This window comes from Aristolochia californica, unplaced genomic scaffold (genome assembly GCF_029961685.1).
Source record: "Aristolochia californica isolate CCGP_79_NKW_82.1479 unplaced genomic scaffold, dmAriCali1.0.hap1 SCAF_2, whole genome shotgun sequence".
In the NCBI taxonomy this organism is placed as follows: domain Eukaryota; kingdom Viridiplantae; phylum Streptophyta; class Magnoliopsida; order Piperales; family Aristolochiaceae; genus Aristolochia; species Aristolochia californica.
This window is the reverse complement of record NW_027181881.1, coordinates 38447012-38473643: the sequence shown is the minus strand read 5'-3', so window position 1 is coordinate 38473643 and position 26632 is coordinate 38447012. Positions and strand designations below refer to the sequence as shown.

The window sequence follows — 26632 nt, the reverse complement described above, 5'->3', positions numbered from 1 at the left end:
ATTTTATGTAAAATGTATGCATAATTTTATATATAATTTATTTGATATGTATTTTTTGAAAAGTTTTAAATTAATGTTAGAACTCGAACTCTAGACATATTTTTTGAAAAGTTTTAAATGAATGTTGAAGCTCAAGCTCGGCTCGAACTCGGTTAAAATTATTGGGTTCAAGCTCGATAACAATTTTAGGCTCGAGGTTGGGCTCGGTTCGAGCTCGAGTTCGAAATATTTAAATCAAGTTCAGCTCAAACATAAGCAGGTTCGGGCTCGGTTCGGCTCGATGCCATCCCTACACACACACACACACACACACACAACACACACACACACATATATATATATATATATGAAAACAAAAAAAGTATAAATTTAATTCCAAATAGGCTTAGATGCACCCAATTTTTTATCAGTATAATACTTCAAAGATGATTCATTTTTATTCTAAATTTATTTATTATCTAATGTATTTATATTGATGCTATTTGATTTTTTTTCTTTTTATGAAGATCTCTCTCTCTCTCTCTCTCTCTCTCTCTCTCTCTCTCTCTCTCTCTCTCATGTGAGGATCTTAGTACTTTTCTCCTAGGAATATAAATATTTTGTAATTTTTTTTCCAAATTAAAGCTTCAAATTTCCACTCATTTTTTTCTCAAAAGTGGGAAATGAAAAGGTGCATTTAACTGTATATTCCCTTCAAGGAGCCAAAGGGGGGACAAGTAGCCAATCATATTCTTCTTGAATTTGAGCATCAAATGAATTTCGTATTGGACAAACGTTTAAGCCAAATGTTGCAGGCAATTCTAAATGTAGAAGTTCCACAAACCCATCCATTCTCAGTTATGTTTAAGCCTCGTACACCCATAACGCAACTTTGGATGTAATCAACCAGAATCAGTGTGATACAAGTTCTTTTTTGTTCCATTGTTTTCAGTTTTAGTAGGGGAAATTTGTTCTTCAATTTGTAAAACTAGTTGCTGAGACCATTTTTTTTTTTTTTGGTCTTTATCTTGGACTAAAATTAGGAGAACCTGGTTTTTAGATGACTGCGAGACCTAGAACACTCACGAACAAAAACTAAATAACTCTTAAAACCAATACACAAAACATAAGAATTTATCTACTAATAAACTCAACGCTCACCTGTTTTCTAGAAATAAGCTTCTTGTTGAAGAATAATAGTTCTTCTAAAAATCTCATACGACAACAGGTGAATACATCCCTTTCATTATAATAAGGTAAATCAAGAAGGTAAGAACAGCATCTATTCGGTCATTCAGAAAAAAAACATCACCGGCCCAAGTTTGTTGGCATCCCACTGGCATAGGTGAGTTGGACTTCTTGAGGCAGCAGATGATACTTTATTCCAAGTTCTTCGAAAATTTTCTTCAGCTCAAGGAGAAGCTCGGATCTCCTGACGGTCTTCTCCCTCATATTTTGATAGTTCAATGTGTGGAGAACAAATAGACCCATCTTCATCTTGTTCATGTTTTCAATCTCTAATACAACCAAATCGTGGTTACAATGCCAATACTCAGGCTTGTTTTCCAAGAACCTGAGGTGCCAACATGAGCTTCTTCAATGATATTCAAGAAAAGAGAATAAAAAAACACTGAGTCTGACAACGAAAAATATAGCTATGCTAGAACTAAGGAAAGATATGCTGTGTGCATTTTGTAAGCATCTAAATAATCTGAAGCCTGTAAACACTACATTGATCTAGTTTATGTCATCAGAAAATAATGTTTCGTGAGCTACAATAGAAAGGAATCGGAAAACATATCTTGAATTTCTCCATCAGATATTTAGCCAGAGACCATCCACAATAGTTCATTCTAGTGGACCTCGGGCTTGGGAGAGTGCCATAGGCCCATTGCAGGAGTCTGCAATTTTGGGCTTAGATAACAACACTAATATTCTATAAATAGGAATGCTAACTACAGCATTAGTGTGGCTTGCTAAATATTTGTGTTGAACAAGAGGGTCAGAATAACATACATCTTTATCTTTTCTCGGAGAGCTTTGATGCTATCCACTGAGGTTGAAACATCAACAGAGAACTCTACCAAATCGGTCATATCTGGGCTTCTGTAGAAGTTGCTAATGTGTTTTGTTGCCAGTACTGAATTTGGATAATATATTTTCTCATTGTCGTACCTCAGGAACACAGTTGTCAAAATATTCATCTCTTCAACAACCATCTGCAAAAGGTTAAGGTGACCAAACAGCAGTTATTTAAGGATTGAAATTCAGAAATAGTGTCAAATACATAAAATGGCACCACCAGTTCCACTCATGTATACATTTCAATATGGTTGCAAAACGTTTAGCCAATCACAGAGTTAAGTTATTTCTGTCAACAGCAATCATCTATAGTCCTATCACTTGTCCACCACATATCCTGCATGGCAATATATCAAAACACTCAATTCTCAATCAAACTGTAACCGTACTCTCCATATAATTTTCTTGCATTATTTCTTTCTTCTCTTCACAAAAGTAGCAGCTGCCAAACTTTCCCTCTCATCTTCATCTATTTCTTCCAATTCCTCACCCCACCTCCACTCTTCTTTTTCATTCTTTTCATTTTTTTCTCAAAGTCATGCATGTCCCGTAAGTAATCAATGAAAGAGATTAAGAGTCGATTATTTTCCCTAATCAAGATTTCTACCCAGAAAAGTAGACAACCCCCAGCTTCTTCCTCCACTCCTTTGTTTCCATCTTATTACTGGTTGGTTTCAGATTTTACAACTCTCTTTATTTTCTTCCTCCTTGATAACAATCTTATGTACTTCCTTTGTTGTATCATGGCAGCACGCACTCCAAGCTGCTAATAATATTTCGAAGCAACACTAAGATGCTAATAATATTTCGGATGTTCTCGCCAAGGAAGGCGTCTCCTGACCCTCTTTGTCATTCCCCATTGTAGCTTGAGCTTCATTCTTCTGTATTTGTGCTAAGTTTTATCAGTAGTAAAAGTTTTCCACCATTTGAAAAAAAATAATAACTGCCTTTCCCTGTGTTAAGAACCAAAGTGGAAGATTTTCTGGTTAACTAATTCTCAACCAAGAACGCAATAAAAAAATCAGGGCTTGAGGGCGTGTCTTCTTCCTTGCCCAACCTTCTCTATTTATGGATACTAATAGTTACGTAATTTGAATGAAAGAGAAACTCCTAACGTAAGCCTAATCAAACTAGGAACTCTCCAAACTACAGAACTACTAGGATGCTACTAAGACAGCAACTTCCTACTTCTAAGCGACTCCTGTTAAAATATGGGCTCAAGCTTACAAGTACAAGGCAAAGTAAACCCACACGTCTAAGTGGTGGCATATGGGTAAAATAGGATGCTTCTAATAAAGAGGACATGAAGGTGTAAATATTTGCCCTTTTTATGTCTCGTCTGTTATAAAGTTGTAGCCCTAAGGGCATTGTAAAAGTTATAAATAAAAGCATTGGCTAAGAGGTAGAACATTGAAGTTCTCTCCTCCTTTCTCCAAAGTTCGTCCAGCCTCCCTCCTTCCCTTGGTTGGCGCACCTCTTCTTCCACCTAGTCCAAGCTCTCTCCCTTTGTGGTTGATCTCTTCTCCTTCTCTTCTTTTTCCTCTTCTTCTTCTTAGTTGATCTAAGTCCTCTACATGGGATCCTAAATTCTACATAGTATCAGAGGAAGGAAATTAGGATCCCCCTTGATGAAGTATACAAGCAAATATTTATGAAGATCTGTCCAAGAATTTGTTCATGAAAGGAGTCCAGCCATGAAGAGATAAGTCAATTTTGGTTATTATTTACATATTCTCCTTCTATAAGTTGAGGTCTTGACTTCTGAATTACATTAAGATAAGATGATCTTCATATGAGAAGTTGTGAAGATTAATCTCTTGTGATTAAGATGTTATAATCTTGATCTTCTTGTAGCTAAATTGCAAGCTTGATCAAGATTGGTTGTTGCTAGTGTTTTATCAAGATTGATGTATTGATGGAAATGATTTGCGATTCACTTGGATCAATTTTCTATGAGTTGGAATTTCAGCACATGTTGCTGTAAGTTCTCTCACACTTGGCGTTGTTCATGGGGTCTTGTTATTTTGCTGGATGATCGTCATATGGTTAAAATTCCAACGTCTACTTATCTCTATTATTCTCCTACCCCTCCTACTTTCTTGAACTCCAACACTTGGCTTTTTGGAAGTTGGATTGTTCCCATGAGTTGAGGAGTTATAAGAGACCTGACTTGCTACTAAGGATCTCAAAAGAAGATTGTGATTCTTAAGTGTTTGGCCTCGATTCTTTTTGGAGTTTGGATTAAGGCATTAGGGTTTAAATCTATCCTCTTTCTTTTTTAAAAGATATCAGAGGAATTGATTACTTTCTGGATGATTTCACCATTTGACATAAGCACATATTCTTTTATGATTTAGTGCATGCACTTGTGGAGAAAATTCTATATTTGCCTTTGTAAGTGCCTGATTTGGTCCATTGATCTTCCAAGTTGCATTAGTGGATTTTTTTAGACGTTAAAATTGATCTTGGTGTGGTTTAAACATTTGATTTGCTTCATAATGGAGATTGGACATACAAGTAGTAAGAGTGACATACTCAGAATTACTACTATCCCTTTGAGGAGTCTCTCCAATTATCTTAGCTGGTCACAATCGGTACGACAGGTTCTCATTACTCGTGATCTTCTCGGGCACTTAAACAAACCCTCTCCTCCGATTGATGAAGAAAATGTAGCCTACCTCAAGTGGGTTAAAAATGATAATTTGGTTATTAGTTGGCTCATAAATAGCATGAAAAAGCATGTAGCCAACAATATGGTTCACTTGGAAACAGCCAAGGATATTTGAGACACGTGCTAAGTTATACTCTAACATGGCCTCTTTGCAAAAATTGTTTGATGTCATAGAAAATATGTTAAATACTAAGCAAGGGGATAATATTCATGAGTTCTTGACCCGGTTTCAGGGACTTCTTCAAGAATGGAAGCTCGCTCAACCGTATTCAACAGATATCAAGGTTCAAAAAAGGCAACAGGAGGCCTTGGCAGCCGCCATTTGTTTGACGAATATCAAGCCATATCTTGAGGTTGCTAAGACCCAACTTCTTAGCTCATCCGAACTTCCATCCTTTGATGAAATCAGTGCTACATTGCTACAGATCCTTAATCCATCTCCTACCTCCCCTATTGATGCTCCATCAGCTATGTATTTCGGTAATAGGGGTACATCATCCTCCAACCAAGGACGCGACAGAAATTTTAGAGGGGGCCTCACAAGAGGTGGTAGAACAGGTCCTACCCATTCACGCACTGAGCCTCACATATGCCCCTACGATGGTGGTCAGAACCACCTTGTGAAAAATTGTTGGAAGCTTCATGGCAAGCTTGATTGGGCCACGGCTAACCCAGCCTCCTTTAATGCTGATAAACGGGAAAAAAAGGCTAACTCCCAATCTAGAAAAATGACTCTAACTGCTGATGACTATGCCACATTTCAGAAGATGAAGTCCCTTATAGAGTCTTCCCTTCCACCGTTACCCACTGCTGCTCCCACCAGTGCCTCAGGTATGCTTTCTTCCTCTTCCTCTTCCTCATGGATCATAGACTCTGGGGCCTTCGAACACTTGTCAGGTAACAAACACATGCTTCATTCTTTATCTCCATATCTTCCCAATAAATTTGTTACTATTGCTAATGGTACCCAAACCAAAGTACTTGGCAAGGGTTCTGTTACGGTCCCAGATCCACACATTGCGATTTGTAGGGAAGAAGAAGAGAAGAGAAGAATCAAGCCAAAGGGAAGCTTGAAAACCCTAGGTTCGTTAAGGAGAACGCACACCCCTGAGCTCGTTTATGAGAACTCAAAACCATTTGTTTAACCTAAATTCAGACTTGTTTCTTTTCCATTCTTTACACCCCTAAATAGGGATCACGTCAACAAGGTTCAAGAGGAAATTATAGATTTGCCCCTCCACGACATTTAAAGTAAATAAACTTAATGACTAAGTAATTGACTTAACTTACTGACTCAGTAACTTAACAACTAAGTAATTTAATGACTAAGTAACTGACTCAGCCAAAGTAATTGACTCAGCCACGGCGTCTCTGCATGACTCGGCCTACTATTGAGTTCATAACATTACAACCCTCCTGAAGAAAGAGCTTGTCCTCAAGCTCGAAGGTAGGGATGCGTGCCAAAACATCGCCACATCTCCCCCAAGTAACATCTGTGGCATCTACGTCAACCCACTAGACAACACAAGCGGTGTAAGTGCAGCAATGTAACACCCCAGACGGAGAGATTGCAGTATCCGAAACCCTCCACTGGTTCCCCATATATTCTCCACCTCGAAGTGCATTTGCTGCTCCTTTCCTTTCTTCTTCAGCCTCCTTTTCACGCTCTTTCCAGCTCTTATATGCATGATCATCTGTTTTTAGCTCATGCCTGCAGATCAGGCACGAATTATGCTCATCCAGCCATGGCTTGAGGCAATTTGGGTGAAATAAATGCTTGCAAGGCAACTCCTGCATCTTGTCATCTATAACCAAGTTCTCCCTGAAAACTGCACATTTTGTCTCTCTCCCTAACTTCACCAAGATTTCATGAGTGACTGTGATGACTGGAAGCCTTGCAACCACCTCTTTTGAGCTGGAGGTGGCTTCTTTGCTCCAGCATCAATTTCCTGTAGTGAAGCTTCAATGACAGAATCAAGGTCTTGCAAACCACTGATTTCTTGCATAGTATTTACCAACTTTTCCAGCATTGCAGAAGTAGCATCAAGACCAAAATTGTTTGTTCTATTACTCTCCCCATGGGATTGAGAAGACTCAGCAGCATTAACCTGCTCTTGTGTGGTAGCAAGAGTTGCAAGTAAATTCTGTGCCACAAGCCATGCAAGAGTTGTAGTATTTACCAACTCCTATATCTGATGCCATGCTGATAAAAGGAGTGGGCCATGCCGAAAATGTCGTCTCTGATGAAGGGCCAGCAAGGGCGATAAAATTCCCCGTTGAATCCATCCAAGCCCAGAGCGCGATCCAGAGGAAGACCAAGGGCTGCAATTTCAATTTCCAGACTAGAGAAGGGGAGCTCGATGAGGCTAGCTGCAACTGATGGAATAACCTAGAGGTTAACCCATTGGAAGAAGGGGCGGACTAACTGGTGATCAAAGTATAAATCTGTAAAAAAAAATCACCAGTGAGTCAGAAATAAGGGTTAGGTCCGAGGTGGTCTCACTGTTGACGCTGAGCATGGCGATGCGGTTAGCCCTTCTTGGTGTAGAGGTGACTACATGGAAGAATTTAGTATTAGCATCCCCATCGGAGAGCCATTTGAATCTTGCATATTGCTTCCAGTGCACTAACTCGCTGTAGGCAAAAGGCTACAATTGCTCTTGAAGGGCATACCTCTGAGAGACTTCCAAAGAAGAGAGACCTCTAGATTCCTCCTCAGAGTCAAGAGCGGCTATCTGAGCAAGGGCATTGGCTCTCACAGCCGAGGAAGAGATCTTCTTTTCGGAGGCCCAGGACCTCAACAACAGCTTCAACATCTTGAGTTTGATTGGGAAGGTCCACCCGCTCGGGCCAGCAACAATCATATTATCCCAAAAGGATTGTAGAGATAGATCAAACGAGGGGTCCACCATCCAATTATTGTTGAACCTCAAAGGAAGGAAGGGGGGGGGGGAGCAAATGTCAAAATGGGTATCAACCATACTCGGCCAATGATCAGAGACGACTGGATTGAGCCCTTTGCCAAAGACATTACGATAGAACTGAAGCCAATCATTAATGGCTAAGAATCGGTCCAACTTTGAGAGGACAGGGGGCTGCCTGCCATTTGACCAAGTGAAGGTCTTCCCATATAGGGTAATCTCATCCATGTCCCAACTGACAATAAAGTCAGCAAATAACCTCATGGAGGTTGTGATTCTCCGAGACAGCGGGGATTTCTCATGGCAAAAGCAAGTAACATTGAAGTCGCCCCCAAGCATAAGAGGTCACATCTGACAAGTCCTCAATAGATCCTCCCAAAAGCGGTGGCACCCATGGTGTCTGGTAGGACCGTAGACACCAACTAGGCACCAAATGTTCCCCGAACCTTTGTCTCGCAGCTTAATGCCAAGGGAGTAAGAGCCACAACAACGATCAAGCACTTCAATAGTACTAGTGTCCCACGTCAGTAGGATACCGCCAACCGATCCCATTGAATCCACTGAAGCCCAACCGAACTCCTTTAGGTGCCACAACTCATGGATGTAAGGAAGAGAAGCCGCATTGGTTTCTTGGACAGCAACAACATTTGCCTTGGTAGAGGCAAGGAGGTCCCGAATGGAGGTGCGGCAGCGCATGGACCCAATTCCACGAACATTCCAGGAGAGAATAATCATTGATCATTATTCATCTTCTATGACGTCTCAGATGGGTGGTTATCTCTCGGGAGAAGCTCCATGAAGACGGTGCCCATCACCTTAGCAAGTTCCACTATCTGGGCCCAAGTTTATAGGTCGTATTTGTGCTATTCTAACTGGAGAGCTGCCACAAACTTTTGAGCTCATTCACCCGGCTCTGGAATGATGAAATCTCCCATCGCTGGGTTGCAGGGGTATCAAGTGGTAACACTGGGTCATCCCTGTAGAAGCTGACTCTACTGACCTCTAGCTCAGCATTGGTACCTGACAACGGGAGGGGGAGAATTGTTTTGCCTGTGAGCACGGGGAGCGTGCTCACTAGTTCCGGACTCTGCATCGGAGAGGTAATCTTCGGGAGGTGAGCGAGGGGGGGATTCCATTATCCGGGGGGAAGCTTGTGGACGATTTACAGGGGGGGGGGGGGGGGGGGGGGGGGGGGGGGGGTGGTGTGAGGGGGTGAATGTGAGGGTAAGGTTATTTCTGGAGTTAAGATGGAGGGGTGGACGGCATCTGGATCTGGGCCAAGGGTATTTTTTGTGGGGGACTGGGGTGAGTGATGTGTTGGATAAGTGGGAGGGAAAATTGGTCGAGGGTTAGCGAGAATAGGTCTCATGCCAGCTATAAAGCTGCTTGGGGGGGGATCACATCCGCTTGAGGGGGGGGAGGAGGGCATGGGGCAGAGTCTAGAGGTGCAATTCCCAGAGCATTGACTGGTTGTGTGATTTCCCGAGGCTTGATTGTGCTTTCGGGGACGACATCTCTAAAATCATCCATCACAACGATGCTGATACGGATTCAGTATCGCGCTTTATCCACCATAACACATCTAAAATATTGCCCTTCGCATGGGTGAAGAAGATTGATGAGGATCCGGGCCTCATCCAAATGGTGCCAATGCTCCGTGAGTGGGTACAAAGCAATGATGAAACCAAACTCAGACACGACTCTCGAGAAGACTGCGTTCTGCCATAGCTAGGCAGGAAGCCCTGTAACAGCGACCCATTGGCCGTACTGGCTGGAGGGTGCCGAGGGGTGTGAGGGCAAGAGCCGTAGAAGACTCCTGTTGGGTTCTGAAATGAACAAACCAAGTTCAGGGACTGAGATAAGAGATTCTGGGAGTGTAAGGGAGGTGAAATTCGTCAATCAGCCAGTGAAGAATGTTGGATTTGATGATGCCAAGGGATGTTTGGACGAGAATGGAGAGTCAAAATTCTGCACCCGTCATGGAGAAGGTTTGGTGGGATTTGGATGATTTTGGATGTTTCTGTGGGAGGGGGGGATTGGCGCTTTTGCTAGATCTAGCGTCGGGGAGAGGCTCTGGAGTGCAGCGGCTAGCTCATTCCAACCAAAACCTGAGTTTGTGGCCTCAGGGATGAACAATCTGGCCAAAACAAAGGTTTCTTCTATGGGTGACCTGACATTCCCGGTGACCTTGAAAGGTAGTCACCGAGAAGAGGAAGATCGAGTCTCGTGACCAGAGTTCACGGGATTTCTCAGTTTCCATGGTAGCTCTTTGGAACTGAAACCTGAAGTTGTGGATTGTTTCTACTGGGATGCAGATGAATGAAAATTTTGATCCGTCAGCTGAGGAGATACGGATCATCGGACAAGATTTCCGGACGACTCTCTCGACGGTAACTCCGTATTTTCCGTAGCTAAAGTGGAAAAAATTTATTCGCGGTTCTTTCGTCGGGAGACCGTCGTCCAGCAAGCTTCGTAGTCCTCCGTCGGAGCAACAGAAAGCTCGCCGGAGCAATGGCTGGACGGGTCCGACCGTCTGTTGGTTTTTCTTCCTTGTCGTGGAGAGATATTTCTTCCATTTCTTCTTATTGCAACATCGTCACGTCTTCTACTAGTGTTGGAAATGTTTTTGATGGCCCTGCCAGAGAGGCAATGGCCATCGGGAGTGGTCCAGTAACCGGCCGTGGGGACGATGACCGTCGGGGGAGCTCTCTCGCACTTTGGTCTTCAACGTACACTAGCAATTTCAAAATGCTCGGTGCACAATATGATCGATCACAGCCCACGTTATGCGAAAGCACATTCGACACACATTACACAAAAAAAAATCACCTAAATCGCCTCGCTCTCATCAAAGAAAAGTAATTACTTCTCTCTTCTTTTTAATAGTCTATACACACATTTTCAAAAAAAAATGTGGCAAGTTGGGTATCTATGATGGTTTTTCACCTCTAGCTTAAGGGGGAGTGTTAAAAGATGGGCTCAAGCCCACAAGTCCAAGGCAAGTAAGCACACACGTCTAAGTGGTGGCATATGGGTAAAATAGGATGCTTCTCATAAAGATGGCATTAAAGTGTAAATACTTGTCCTTTTTATGTCTCTTCTTTTATAAAGTTGTAGCCTTAAGGATATTGTAAAAGTTATAAATAAAGGCATTGGCTAAGAGGTAGAGCATTGAAGCTCTCCTCCTTTCTCCAAAGTTTGTTCAGCCTCCCTCTTTCCCTTGGTCGGCGCAGCTCTCTCCTTTTGTGGTTGATCTCTTCTCCCTCTCTTCTTCTCCCTCTCTTCTTCTTCTTAGTTGATCTCAGTCCTCTACATGGGATCCTAAATTCTACAACTCCTACTCTTCCTATTCTGCCATTCAAGTTTGACAATAATTAAAAATATGTCCCACTAGAGCTCCCTTTCTATTTTCCTAATCTACCCTTCTATGTCATTATTATTCGTGTGCTATCATTTCAGCCCCTTATAAGAACCTCACCCTCGAGGTTCAGCGTGGACTATTGGTTTGTGCCATTCATTGTCTAATGTCTTGGGCTTCGATAGATGTCTACTCCCAATAGAGTATATGTTGAGTAGGAAAAAGTCCCACTTTGAAAAATGAGAAGAAAAGTTAACGAGTTATAAGGTTGAGCAATATGCCTCCTAAGTGGCTAGTCATTTGAAGATGAAATTGGACTCAACCCAATAAGCTCAACATGTTATCAGAGCAAGTTGTGTGTGTGAGCAAAAGCCTTGTTTGTGCTCCCCAAGGTGGTTGTGTTATGGAATCCATGAGATAGGAATCTGTATGGTGGGCTCCATGGAGTCTGTGTGCCCCATTAGAGGGTTTTTACCCGCGTTCAGACCTGTTATGTGTAAGCCTGGACATGAAGGGTAGTGTTGAGTGATAAAAAGTTCCACATTGAAACAAGAGAAGAAAAGTTAATGGGTTAATTGGACCGGCTAACTCCATCATCTACTACTCCTTTTTGACTGTTGAGACTCATCCTTATCTTCAACAAGTGCCACAATGGCTAGTACAGATATGACTGCATTGAATGGGTCCCATTCTCCTTCATGGGCCATTGATTTAGGAGCCCCTACACATATGTCATATATGTTTTCCTTATTTCAATCCATTAATCCATCTCATTCATATCGTCGAGTTACTTTAGCTAATAGATCCACCTCTCCTATTCAAGGGGAAGGTACCGTTCACACTACCCCACAAATGTCCTTCGATTCCGTTCTGTTTGTTGCAATTTGTCTATAAGTCCTATTACTAAATCCTTAAACTATTCAGTAACTTTTTATCCCACTTGTGTTTTTCAAGACTTGCAAACGAAGAGGACAATTGGTTCAAGACATGGAAAGAAGGGTTCTATATGTTAGATGATGTATTTGTTTCTCGAGTTGTGGCATTCACTACGGTAGATTCTTCCTACTTGTAGCATCTAACACTTGGAACATCCATCACTAGTTAAGTTGCATCAATCTTTCCCTTATTGGTCAACAGATGTTTCGTTTGATTGCGAGTCTTGTCAATTGGGAAAGCATCATCGATCCAGTTTCCCTATTAGCTTTAGCCAAAGCACCAGATTATTTGAATTAGTTCTCTGATGTATGGGGCCCATGTCGGATTCCTAGTTCCTTTGGTTTTAAGTATTTTATGTCGTTTATTGAAGATTTCAATACAGTAACTCGGATGTATCTTCTACAAAAAAGTCATAAATTTTTTATATATTCCTCAATTTTTTCCATGAAATAAAAAATCAATTTGGTTTTTGTGTTCATGTGCTTCATACTGACAATGGGTTAGAATATTTTAATCATAAATTTTAAGTGTTTTGTGTTTCACATAGTATTACCCATCAAACATCTCGTCCTTCTATGCCACAACAAAATGCGGTGACTAAACGTAAAAACAAACATCTTCTTGAGGTTACTAGAAAACTATACTGCACAAGAATGTTCTTAAGTCTTTTGCGGGGGATGCAATTTTGGCTTCATGTTACTTAATTAATAGCATGCCCTCCTCTGTTTTGGATGGTCAAGTTCCTTTTCAGGTTTTAAAATTGAATTATAAATTGTTTGATGTAATTCCTCGCATTTTTAGATGTATTTGTTTTGTTCACATGTTTGGAACTTCAGTTAATAAGTTGTCACCTCAATTTGTTAAATGTGTCTGTTTAGGCTACTATCATAGACAAAAAGGATACAAATATTATGATCCTATTCAATGAAAGGAATTTGTCAACTGATGTGACTTTTTTTAAGATGCTCTGTGTTTTTCGTCATCTAGTGAGCTTCCTATTTCTTTTGAGTCTTCTCCAGACAGTTCAATTCTTGTCGTAGTTTAGTATGTACCAGCTCCATCGGTTTCCTCTCCGCCTCTTCATATTTACAGCCACAGTCCTCATACTCCTCGAGTGCCTCCAACAACTACATCTACAAAGCTCTCTTCTCATGCTCAACCATCTTCCTCTTTGCCTAAAAGTCTTGTTGTATTTAATTTGGACTTGCCTATTAGTCTAAGGAAAGGTAAACGGTCTTGTACTTCTCGTCCAATCTCAAAATATGTCTCCCGAATTTTTGTCCTCATCCTTTAAATCCTTTGCCATGTCATTGTTACTTCCTCTATACCTTGTTCAGTGTAGGATGTTTGGTGTTCTCTAGAGTAAAAACAAGTTTTCGATGATGAAATGAGTGCTTTGATGTCTTGGGGAACTTAACATCTATGTGATCCACACAAGAGCAGCTATTGTGGGGTATTGTTGGGTTTATACCATAAAATATAATGTTGATGGCTTTATTGAATGATACAACACACAACTGGTGGCAAAGAGATATATACAAACCTTCACTGTTGATGTGTTTGAAATATTCTCTCCTATGGCCCAACTCACTTCGGTACGTATCTTAATCTCTACAGTTGTTAATAAGGGTTGGCCTCTCTTTCAACTTGATGTGAACTTTTTGTATGGTGATTTACATAAGTTTATATGGAGCAACCTCCTGGGTATGTTACTCAGAGGAAACAGGAAAGGTAAGTAAGTTATAAAAGGTCATTTATAGATTTAAACAGAGTCCACAGACATGATTTATTTAGCATTGTAGTACTACAGTTTGGGTTCTACAGGAGCCATTGTGATCATTTCATGTTCCTACTTAAGAGGAAGACTGGTATGGTGGTTTTGGTTGTCTATGTAGATGACATTATACTATTTGGAGATTATCTTAATGGCATTATAGAAGTCAAACAATATCTAGCCACACATTTTCAAACGAAAGATTTAGGCTCTTTTAAGTACTTCCTTGGCATCGAACTTGCTCGTAGTAAGCGAGCTATTGTTCTCTCTCAGAGAAAAAATATATTAGATATACTACAAGAGTATAGGTTATTGGATACTAAACCAGTAGATACTACCATAGAAGTCAACCATAATCTGCATAACACCCAGGGTCCTACTCTCAAGGAATAAAACTCAATACCGACAGTTGGTAGGTAAATTGACTTATGCTACAGTTATCAGGCCAGATATTTCATTTGTTGTAGGAGTTGTGAGTCAGTTCATGGAAAATCCTTATAAAGTGTATTTAGAAGTTGCTTAGTGGATTTTGAAGTATTTGAAGGGTGTACATGGAAAAGGTTTGTTGTATACTCAAAATGGAAAGGTTGATGTACTTGGGTATTCTGATGAAGATTATGCTAGGTGTAAGATGGATAGATGTCCTACGTTAGACTATTGTTGTTTTGTTTGAAATAACTTGGTTAGTTATTAAGTGTGATAATCAAGCGGCCATTTTCATTGCAAACAACCATGTATTCCACGAGAGAACTAAACATATAGAGGTTGATTGTCACTTTATTAGAGATGCGATTATGCAAGGAAGCTGATAACTCTTTATGTGAAATCTTCGGACCAATTAGCAAATGTATTTACCAAGCCTTTGAGAAGACGTGAACATATTATTATCTGAGACAAGTTGAGTTTGTTTGATATCTACTCTCTAGCTTGAGGGGGAGTATTAAAATACCAATTTAGGGGTATTTTAGTCATTTCTTATATTACATTTTCTCTTATATTATATATGTTAGATAGACAATGCCTTAGTATGTCTATGGTTCAATTTTCATTCAATAGAGACATGTATTTTAGGAGATATATAATTTTGTGTATTGAGAAACAATTTTGTCCTTTTGTAAAGTATCACTTAAAACCCTGATTTAAAGAAAGGAGATGTGCTTTTTCCAGCACACACTCCAAGGCAGCAAGACTCTTGTTCCCCAAAATCTCATCTTCCTCATTTTTCTTCTCCAAATTTTATATTTTTCACAGACTGTATTGGAAGGCAAAAAAGATTGTTTTCTTCCTCCTTCAGACTACGGTGCTTCCCTAGATAATACAATTGACAATCAAATGAAGTGTCTAAAGGCAACTAAAAGTATCTAAAGGTAAGAGTAGGAATGAATTAACATAGTTTGACTATTGACGGATGTCCCAAGACCAGAAGTCACAGGTAAGGGGAGGACACAGCCTTCAATGCAATGAATTGGTTTTCAGGAACAATGTCAAAGTAGTATAATCCATCACTTTCATGCCTCAAACCAATAGTCTACATGTCTTGAAACACACAATGAGATGGAAAAATACGATTGAGCAATTAAGTAATTGAGTAAGTTTACTAACAAACAAGAAGTTCACAGGGAATTTTGGGGCATACATTATAGAAGTTAATGAAAGGTCAAATGAAGGGTAAACATCCGCTTCACCACAAATAAATGAAGTAAAACCATTAGGAAATGTGGCCAATTTATGTGATGAGGATCGTGACACATTGGAGAAAATAGAAGACAAACTTGACATATGATTGGAGGTTCCAAAATCTATCACACAAGAAGAAGGAAATGAGACATGAAGAGCAAACACACCTAAGCTTGCCAATGTGGTATTAGCCGTAGGAAGAGTGGAGGATGCCTAAGAAACTGGAGTAGTAGTCAATGCTAGCTGACCCAATTGTTGAAGTATCCTCTAAAGTATCTCCTGGGTGCTACCAGAAGACCCGGTCTCACTATTAACCACTTCTCTACCTTCTACTGAAACATTGGAATTAGCCCAAGCAAGCTTCCCAAATTTATCCTAATATTTACCTAAGAAGTTATTAGACCTGCCACGATGTACACATTTTCTATCTCCACGACCTTTACCTCTTCCACCACTATCACTGTCTCATTCCCTACCTCCAAGTCCTCCCCGTCTACCTCTAGAAAATTCAAATCGAGAAGTATAAGAAGAGGTATTAAGAGCAACATCAGAACCAATAGTAGCTTTACCATTTCTCACTGCCCCTTCAACATGAAGAACTCTATTATAAACTCTCCCCAATGTATGGTCACCATTAAAGTAACTGAGTAAGTTTACTAACAAACAACAAGTTCACAGGGAATTTTGGGGCATACATTATAGAAGTTAATGAAAGGTCAAATGAAGGGTAAACATCCGCTTCACCACAAATAAATGAAGTAAAACCATTAGGTAATGTGGCCAATTTATGTGAAGAGGATCGTGACACATTGGAGAAAATAGAAGACAAACTTGACATATGATTGGAGGTTCCAAAATTTATCACTCAAGAAGAAGGAAATGAGACATGAAGAGCAAACATACCTAAGCTTGCCAGTGTGGTATTAGCCGTAGGAAGAGTGGAGGGTGCCTAAGAAACTGGAGTAGTAGTCAATGCTAGCTGACCCAATTGTTGAAGTATCCTCTAAAGTATCTCTTGGGTGCTACCAGAAGACCCGGTCTCACTATTAACCACTTCTCTACCTTCTACTGAAACATTGGAATTAGCCCAAGCAAACTTCCCAAATTTATCCTAACATTTACCTGAGAAATTATTAGACCTGCCACGATGTACACATTTTCTATGTCCACGACCTTTACCTCTTCCACCACTATCACTGTCTCATTCCCTACCTCCAAGTCCTCCCCGTCTACCTCTAGAAAATTCAAATCGAGAAGTATAAGAAGAGGTATTAAGAGCAACATCGGAACCAATAGTAGCTTTACCATTTCTCACTGCCCCTTCAACACGAAGAACTCTATTATAAACTCTCCCCAATGTATGGTCACCATTATCAGCCAGAATTTGTGCCCGAATACCATCATACTCCTGTCCCAACCCATCTAAAAACTAAATAACCTGAATCTGATTTTTCGCCCTTCAAAGCTCAGTAGTATCCATAATAAAAGGATGAAATATATTAATCTCTTGCCAAACACCTTTCATCTCAATAAAATATTGTGTCATTGTTCTATCACCTCTTAACATACCAATGAACTTGGCATATAACTCATAAATTCTGAGCAGATTATTTTCTTGGGAAAAATTAGATTTCAGTGTGCCCCAGATCTCCTTGATGTGTTATAACTCATAAGCTGATCACTTAGACTTGCCTTCATACAATTTATAAGCCCAGTCATAACCTAACAGTCTTCAACTTCCAATCATCATTAGGAGGAGGAATTTCACTTTGAAATTTCAGCTTCTTTTTTGCCTTGAGAAACATTTGAACATACTTGGGCCAATTAATGTAATTCCGTGCAGTCAGCTTAATAGATATTATTTGAATAGTATGAGGTACCTTGGAATTTGAATTTCCCAAGCTCTTGGAGGGTGTAACAACTTCACTAACGTCAGCCATTGAACAACCCTCAATAAATTTTCACCAACACATGCTGGAATACAATATTAAAACCACCAGCGCCAAAGAATTCACAAAAAAGACTCTACATATGCCTATGCATATGAGGTGGGCCCACACAGCACAGTAAATTAGGGCACTCATACTCCAATGAATATGATTGCATTGACACAATCCAGTAGTCTAAGAAAAAGAATGTAAGAAGAAGGTAATTAGGGTGCCATCAGCCCTAATGATGATGATACAGGCAGTATTGTCTCTAAAACTTGTGCAGGCACAGAATTGGGATAGAAGATCCAAACAATAGAGGCACAAAAATCTTATAAAGTTATTTAATTGATAGCACAACCTATCAATCCTATGGTTATGGCACAAAGTAACAGAAAAAAGATCTAACCTTCACTTCAATCAGTAATAATTCTAGAGAATCCCTCTTCCTGGAGAGTTTGCAGGCTTGACGAGAAGAAAATTCTTAAACACCCATCACAAGTAGATCGATTACTTTGATACCATGTAAACTAAGAGAAAGGAAGAATTAAAAAGTAAGAAAGTGGAGAAGGAGAAGAGAGTAAGAGGGAAAGACTGCTTTTAGAGAGCAGTCACATTAGGGAGTTTGGTCGACCCCAAACTTCTTTATTAAACAACTTAAAGTGATTTACAAGGAAAATGTCCATATTAACCCTATTACACTATCCCTTACAGCCATAAAACAATAACAAAAAAGGGTAAAATTATATCATTTTTTAAATGTGTAAAAATTACAAAATTGGAGATGTCTAATTGACACATTTCTGACTAGAACCTCATAATACAATATACCACAATAAAATTACCAAAATACCCCTAAACTTTAACAGTCTAAAAAATAAAAACTTTCTACCGTCCAACCTTTGATACTTCAGATTTCGATTTCTCCTTGTAGAAAAAATCAAATTATCAAAAAAAATTTTGCGCTAGAAACTAGACTCCAAAATATTTTTGGCAATATATAATTCATAATACAAAAATTGTGGAATGATGGTGATAAATCTGCAGAAAGAACAGCTCCGCTACCACTTGATAAGAACTAGAAGATTTTAGGGCCAACTAATTCTACAACTGACAAAGCAATAAAGTTGTAAAGTTGGGTCCAAGGCCCATCCCAAAATGACTAGCCAACTTAGGAAACCTCTTTCCTAACTAATAAACTCAATATCTTTGTACTCATTAATCCATGTGGGACTATTCTTAACAAAAGCAAAAATAAATTAGGGCTTGACAACTTGTTTCCCCCTTTGCCCAGCCTTCTCGATTTACAAATGCTACATAATTTGAATGAAAGAGAAACTCCTAATCTAAGCCTAATCAAACTAGGAACTCCCCAAACAAGAAAACCACTAGGCCTAACCAAACTATGTAGCTACTAAAAAGCTACTAGCAAAGCAACTTCCTACTTTTAAGAGAGTTCCTACTTCTAAACAACTTCTACTCTTCCTATCTATCCTTCAAGCTGGACAATGATTATAAATATGTCCCGTAGCTGGAGCTCCCTTTCCATTTTCCCTAATCTACCCTTTTACTTATAAAATTAATTACAAGTATACCCTTTGTTTCGTGTGCTATCATAATGAAACAAAGAAATGAAAAAAAATAAATGATGACTCCTAAATGATTAGTGGCCTCAAACAATAAGAGACCATGTTATGAAAGTGAAGACAAGCAGCAAAATTAATCAATAGCCCAGAAATAATAGCATAACTACAAATGCTCTTCCAGATAACTGAATTTAGTAATAAGAAAATCTGTCATTTTTCACATGAGAAAAGAAACTGACATTTCAAGTGGCATGTTTATAATGGTATATTAAGCTCACAGGTTTCATATATGAGCAGGGTATATGCAAGCAAGATAGATCAGAGCCACAATGCTCTTTGATTGGAGGGATTGTGTGCAGACCAAAAATTTTCTCTTTTTGGAGAGCTTGTCATTCCACTTAATCTAGTTTAGCTTTAAGTTCCTTAGAACAGTCTGCATTGAATAATGTCATGTCTTACATACTACACATGAAAAAAATAATTAGTATGTTCATACAGCACAAAAGGCAGAACTTGGACATGTTTTTCCTTTTCCCTTTTGCTATTGTTCCCATCTTAGGACAAAAGCTGTCAAGAGAAAAAAATGTGGAATAGTGCCCCAGAAAACTCCCAACAGTAACGTCCTAAAATAGTTAAACTCAGACCGAATCAAAATTTTAAAAGCTACCAAGTCCATTCCAGGGAATAGATGATCCACAGTTGGTAAGTCAGCTTTTGGCCCTATCACATTTCTGGGCTTGCTATCAGTTTCTTAGACTTTTGATATGTGAGCCACAATAAGCCCCAATCATTTGAACAAACGTACTAGTTTCAAAAGTTCCCTGCCAAGGATGAGATGAGGATCTAACTGGCCTACCTGTAGTCTCAGGCACTAGCTATGATGAATAGTACTACAAGAATCAATAAGTAAGGGAAAGCGGCTTCCTAATTGAGTTACTCATTTTGGGAAAGACCTGGACCCATTATCAAATCATGATGGGACGTGTAGTGGTTTGAGCAATTAATAGAAGATACGGTCCATGACCATGCTACCAGTCACTCACCCACCTCTAGGATGTAATACAAGGCTCACTTGTGGAAGAAGAAAAACATAAAAAACAAGTGAAGATGTATAAAACAAGGAAGAAGAAAAAGAAATTTTAAGGAGACTTACCTGTATTCCGTCTATGACACAACGATCTCCTACGTCAAATGGGTGCATAATAAAAACAAATATTATCGCTTCAAATATGGTTTTGCAGGTGTTTCCGAAGATGAAAACTACTAATAGCATTTGGGAAGATATAACAAGAAGCAATTTGGTAGTCGCCACTCCCATCAAGAGCAGCCAAATGACGACAATAACAGCAATCACAATCCCGGACACCAGTTTATTCAACTGTTTTACTGCTGTTTTGGTGTCGTTTAGAGAATGTGCAAGCGATTTGCGCTCCAGGTAGATCTTCACCTGAAAACAACAACCAAAAAAAAAGCAAAGCTCCTTAGACACGTGATTGGTAAGGATGGGTTTTAAAGATGAGCAGAAGATGTGCAGATAATAGATTTGAGAATATCGTAAAATAACACTTTTGTTAAATGTCCTTTCATTTCATTTAATTTATGCTCTCTAATCAGTATTAAATCGATATCCAACCACATAAGGCATCAGTAATAACTTTCTCACCCTCTTGTCAATGCATAAATTAACTAAGTTTTCATCTGCAACAGTAAAATTCGTATAACAAAAAGGAGAAAGCCATTGGGCAGTGGTAAACCTGCCTAAGAAAACAAACAAAACAAAATTATGGAAGGAAATGCAAAATAATTAGTCCACATGATTTCATACATTTTACAATAGTAGACTTTTTCTTTACCACTATCAGAAAAAGCTATGATGGCACAAAATAGAGAAAATAATACAAAAAGTACAGGGTCATCCATAACAAAAACCAGAAGAAACGGCAGCAAAAAAAAGCAGGAATAAACAACTGTAATAACCACTAATCTAATGGGAAGGTCCTGCCCACAACAAGATGTTGTTAAGGGGCAGCTGTCCTAGCTAAAGAATGAGTAATGCTGTTAGTGGATCTGAGGGTGCCTCAATGGATGGTAAACTGATCAGAGATATCTTAACTTTATTGAGCAAATAGAAAATCGTCTAGGCAGCACTTTCCAGAGGCCAAGCCAATAAAGATCAAGGAACCCCCTTTCAAAAGAAACAGCTAACAGTAGATCTCTACCAGAAGAATCAACATATTTCTCCCAGTACACAAGGCACACATGTTGCCAGTTCCTATCTGAAGGGTCATGATCCAAGTCACAACATAGAGAAGTCCACGATCATCCCATCAATGTCAATATATGCTTATCATAAAACTATTCAATCCAAAGTCAGTTGGTTTTAATTGCAAAATTATGCAATTTAAAAGAACTTAGAACTACCTGTTACCATAACATCTGTCACCTGCATGCTTGAAGTATATTTTAGCTCTAATAACACATCGACATCGGAGGACCATTTCGAACTTTTTGATTGAGAATAAACAAATTTATAGCTTATAACAGCAGGGAAGGGGGGAAATTGTATATGGAAGGACTAAAAAAGATTTATTTTTTAAAATAACAAGATTTAATTTCAAGGACAGATACTAGAGAATGCAAACAGGAGAAAGGGATCATCAGAAAATCACAAACTAGAGAACCTCTAATTGGTCTCCAAAGGGATGTTCCTACAACAAGATTTAGCCAGTGACCACCATCTGTATCAAGGGAAAGATTAAACGACAGTTTGCTGACTGGGAGTAGCCTTATGTACTTTCAGAGCCCAAAGATTTCTTGTATTTCATCATACCATCAACGGGGCCTCCAAGGAGGATATCAGCAGCCTGTGGACCAGCTTATGACATGAAAGTCTTTCCTGTACAATCAAAAAGACATCAACCAGACCATGAGGAGAGTGCTGATTGCTACTTCTGTGGAGTTTGCTGATCCAAGGTATCCTACATCTGTACAAATCTAAAATAAAGCCACTGTTCTTAGGTACTTCTTATGACTCAATTGCGGGTATATTCCTCAGGTTCAAAATAGTGCTTGCATGCCTTTATAATATGTTCAAGAATATCAACACACCCTCAAGCAAATTTTTCTAAATTTAGAAGGTAAAAAGATTATAATTACCCTTCAGAAATAAAAAAGCATACATGAAATATGTAAGTCCTACATGTGGGAGTCACCACAACAATAGCCCAAGAATCGCAAGCTGGTGCGTGGCAGAACTTTTCCCTCTTAGGCCTAGCAGTAAGCCCCACATTTGGGACCCACTCCATGTATTATTATTTTTTTCTGATGAGAAATTACGTCTTTTTATCTTCCAAAACTAGTAGATGTTTGCTGAGGCATACATTGGTGTATAAGGGCATGTAAGTGACTAGGCTCATGACTTAAACTGGAACATTACTAAAGACAAATTAGGTAAAGACTGAGTAGGGCCCTCACCCCTTAGGGCAGGATGAGATGAGGGTAAAAACTCGTACAGGCTCGAAGCGGGATGGGATGAGGGTTAAAACCCTGTCACAAGTTCCCCTACCCCGATGGGGTAGTCCCTTACTATGATCCATGGAAAGTTATTAAGAAAGCACCCTCAGTCATTTTATAAAGACAACAATATCTTTTAAAAGGAGACTTTTGGAGGGTCTTTAGTGCGATGTCTTGGGGTCAAGTATCACCACGAGTAAAAGGGGTATGTGAATGTGTAATCAACATTATAAAAAGAGACTGTTTAGTTCAACATGGGCATTTAGCAAAGATAAAAATTTAATCATACAACTGTATACATTTAATCTATTTATTCTTTTTTTTATTTTTTACAATTTTTTATAATGCAGGGATGCAGGATAGAGTTAGATATCCAACCCCCTCATGATCATTTGTGGGGAGAGATTTTGAGGAGAGGACATGGGACAGGTTTAGGTTTTCAAAAACCTGAAACCTAAACCTGCACCAAACCCAAACCTGCAACCACCCGTTATTTTAACCCATCGCTGTAGGTATTTATACCATATTCCAGGCCTAAATGGGCAATTAGATATTGTTTAAAACACTTTTTATTTTAACTCCCAAGATTGTGCCGCTTGGGCCAATGGTTCATTTGCCAGCACATCTGGCACTTGTATGCTTAAAGAATCTTTTCCAGAGTTTTTAGTATTCGAAGATAAAAACTATTTGCCACCCCTCAAACTTCTTCTAAGAAAAAAGTATCGGGCACTTGCTACAGATGACTTTTTTAATGTTTGGAAGAGTGAATCCATGAAAAAGTATATAGAATAACACTTGGAGAAGAGAGAGAGAAAAATCTCACCACCCAATTTTTCAGTATTGCTTTTTTTATCTTTCTCGTTTCCACTGCACCTTCAAACTGTGGAAGCACGCTCTCCAGCTCCTCCTTACTCAAAAATCGTAGAAGGTCCTCCTCATCAATATGCCTAATTCTCATTCCATAGATAGTGTGAGAAATATTCAAGAGGTCCAGTTTGACAGATAGCTAAGACAATTAATCTCATCAATAAGATTAGCATCATACAATATAATTCAACTAATAATAAAATGGGTTAATTTCCAAATGCAACAATTAGTTTTGGTCTAATTCCAAATCTGGCCGCTTAACATGTCCTATTTCCAAATATGATCCAATAAAAAATGCCTACTGAAAGCCCAAATCATATCATTAGGGTATAATCATTTGTTTTTACTCAGCATGTCCTATTTCCAAATATGATCCAAAAGTGACACACATCTCCTTGTAATCGAAGTTATAATCCACTATTTGTCTCAGCAAAGCCATGCTCACCAGGGAGAAACCTGCATTTGTTCCTAGAGAAGAGAGGAGGGTGAGTGAGCCTTCCCCTATAGAAAAATGGAGAGAGAAGACTGCAACTTTCCTCTAAAAATAATTCATTTAAATAACAAAATACTATAGATGGTAATATGGTCATGTCTTCAATTTTTTTCCGTATAGGATATTATAGTAAAGGTGACGCTGCATTTATTTATGAGATTTCAAATAAATAAAGGTTAGAAATACAGCATATAAGTGCCCAAGAATAGGACCAAATTTAGGGTTGCATCTGGAACTAACCCTAAATATAATGTTTGTATCTGGAACTATCCTAAATATAATGTCTGTATCCGGAACTACCCTGAAAGTAATATTCAAAACCAAATCAACAAAAGAAAAAGGAAAACATGAAGTAGAAGAAGAATATCATCAAGAATAAGAATGAAATAACTGAATAAATCATAAGATAAATAAAAAAAATCTTACTTTGTACCAGGCTTGGCAACATTCCTAAATATCTGATAAGCAGCTGCTTTTGCATCCCACTCACTAGTAATTTTCATGTCTTTTCGTCCATTGTTATCCTCATAAACACTCTCATCAAGAGTATTGGCTATCGTCCATAGGGGTGAACTTGTTATCGTGTTAACCAACCTCTTCATGGTTAGAGCAGAAACCTTCTCTTGCTTCATCTTATGAAGTGCTTTTATATCTATCACCTCCTGCTCCTCCCCTCCCTTGACTTTCTTGGTACTCCTGAAACTCGGCTGTACAGAACTTCTTGTACTTGCTGTAGCCACTACGTTCTCTGTCATCTCCATCAAGGGAGACCCAGAAAGAGCCTGAAGAATATACTGATGAAATATTGATTCTTGAATCCTATCAAAGAATGCAGTAACATGGAAAGAAGAAGCCAAGATCTTCATCGACATCGTCTTCACTAACCAAAGAAAGGTCCCAATCACCACCGAAGCAAGCGTTCGTGAAACATAGTCTAAAAATCTGCTCACCTTGTGTGATCGCTCAACCCCACGATCAAACACAAGCAACCACATAAGAAGAATCAAAACGGACCAAAAAAATACCTGAACAATTCTCTTCAATCTATAAGCAAAATAAAGAACCTTTTTTCTTTGCACAAAATTCAGTTCAACCAAAAATACCAGAACTGTGATTAACCACTCCGTTACTAATCTACCACAGAAGATCACCATCACCATCATGCACCATTTCCAAATCTCCAAACCCCATATCTCAAAGTTATGTAATCTGTGAACACTTACGCTAGCACCTAGCAACCCTGTGGCAGAAATTAAAGTGACCCACTCAAACAAAACCCAAAATTTAAGCCTCTGACACCATTTCTGGTGAGGAGGAATGTATTTCTTTATGATATCTTCCTCGTCTTCGTCAGCAGGAGTATATGGTGTTTTAGGAGTACCTACAATTTTGGGAGTAATGGTAGGAGCTTTATAAGGAGAACTTGGGGGCCTATTATTTACTGTTGAATGGCTACTATCCTCTAGAACCACAGAATAAGGATTAGGTTCTTCCACAAACCTTGACTTGGGTTTGGAGAATGATGACCTTGAGAGAGAACGGCATCTGATTAAACTTTCCAACGGAGGTTTATTGAATTTGGCGTTTTCAGGTGAAGGACTGCTTCTATAAGTGGAGAAGTGTCCATGGGATTTGCGGCGATCCAACTGTGAAAATTCAGCGGTGGAGACGTTTGATTCCTTAGTTGGCCTATTAGCAGGAGACCCCGTAACTTTGGAGAATGAGCTGGACCCTTCATCGGCAGAACACTCCTTTAGGCCTTCCTCTGGTGATATAACTACAACAACTTCTCCTTTCTCACCCACGGGCAGAGTTTTTAGGGTGGAATCCATGTCAAAGTCCGAGTTCGACACCTCGAAGACTGTTGAACTAATAAAAGTATTTCAGGACAGTGCAAGCTTTCGATATTATGAAGATAACAGATGATTCATGGCATTAACAGGAGAAATATAAGATTTTTAGCGGAGAAGTGAACTGGTAAAGGCAGGAAAAGGATTAAAAGTAGCAAGCCAGATAAACATTCTGAAAGATTCAAAGCTTTTCCGGAAATAAAAGAATTAAAAAAAAAAAAAAGCTAAACAAAATCCCTGGCTTTTGAGCGTAAATCCAAGCCTGGAGCTAGCATATCCTCTGTTAAAACTGACGACTAGACGAAGTATTCGGCAAAATTTTCTGAGATCAATGGTTTAGAAAAGGGGAAAAGACTCAAGCTTGAGCCTCTGGTCTGCTGCAGTTTTCCACAAAACAAGAGTTTTTGAGAAAATTGCTTCCAAAAAAGCATGATCAGAGATGCACCTCTCAGTCCTGCCGTCTTCCTTCTTGTGGTCGTGCGGTAGCCGGGAAGCACTGCTATATTTTCATAATGTTTCCTGAGAGCTCGCGAAGTTTTTAAGCGATTGAGTCTAGGCAGAAGTGGTTTCCAGATCAACCACTCAGTATGTGGAATCCCACCGAAGAGCAACCACTAAGTATGTGGAATTCCACCGCAGAGCAACCACTCAGTATGTGGAATTCCACCCAAATTATCCACGTACGTCATGAGGGCCTCCACCCAAATTATCCACCTTGGACCCAATTTAACACTCGCCACTCCTTTCTTGTCTGGTGCCGCCGGATGAGGCAGTTTCCAGGTCTGGAATCAAAGAGCTCGTTCGCGAAGTTTTTAAGCGATTGACAGTGATAAATAAGACGAGGGTTGCACCGCTTTTGCTCCTCCCAGACGCAGAGAGTTCGAAATGATAATTAGCAAGATCAAACTAGTGCTAAATGCTAATATTTCCAATGGAATTTGGACTTTTCCATAATAAAAATACTAGCTCGCAAACTGAGTGATCTCACTCCACCTGC

The 26632-nt window shown here is 39.4% G+C and overlaps 1 protein-coding gene across 2 annotated transcripts; it reads right to left on the bottom strand.

Annotated features, from left to right (window-relative positions):
* Positions 1–1145: 1145 nt before the first annotated feature.
* Positions 1146–26360, bottom strand: LOC137955983 (mechanosensitive ion channel protein 10-like). 2 transcript variants are annotated; one of them, XM_068803248.1, is made up of 6 exons: positions 26081–26360; positions 24212–25654; positions 23249–23372; positions 20066–20359; positions 1996–2198; positions 1146–1552 (listed from the first exon to the last, which is right to left on the bottom strand). In XM_068803248.1, exons 2-6 carry the CDS (start codon positions 25615–25617, stop codon positions 1288–1290), a joined length of 2292 nt encoding a protein of 763 aa, XP_068659349.1. In that variant the 5' UTR covers positions 25618–25654; positions 26081–26360; the 3' UTR covers positions 1146–1287. The 2 variants fall into 2 exon arrangements, with proteins under 2 accessions (XP_068659349.1, XP_068659347.1); XM_068803246.1 differs by having other exon boundaries at positions 24212–25646.
* Between the last annotated feature and the right edge of the window lie 272 nt (positions 26361–26632).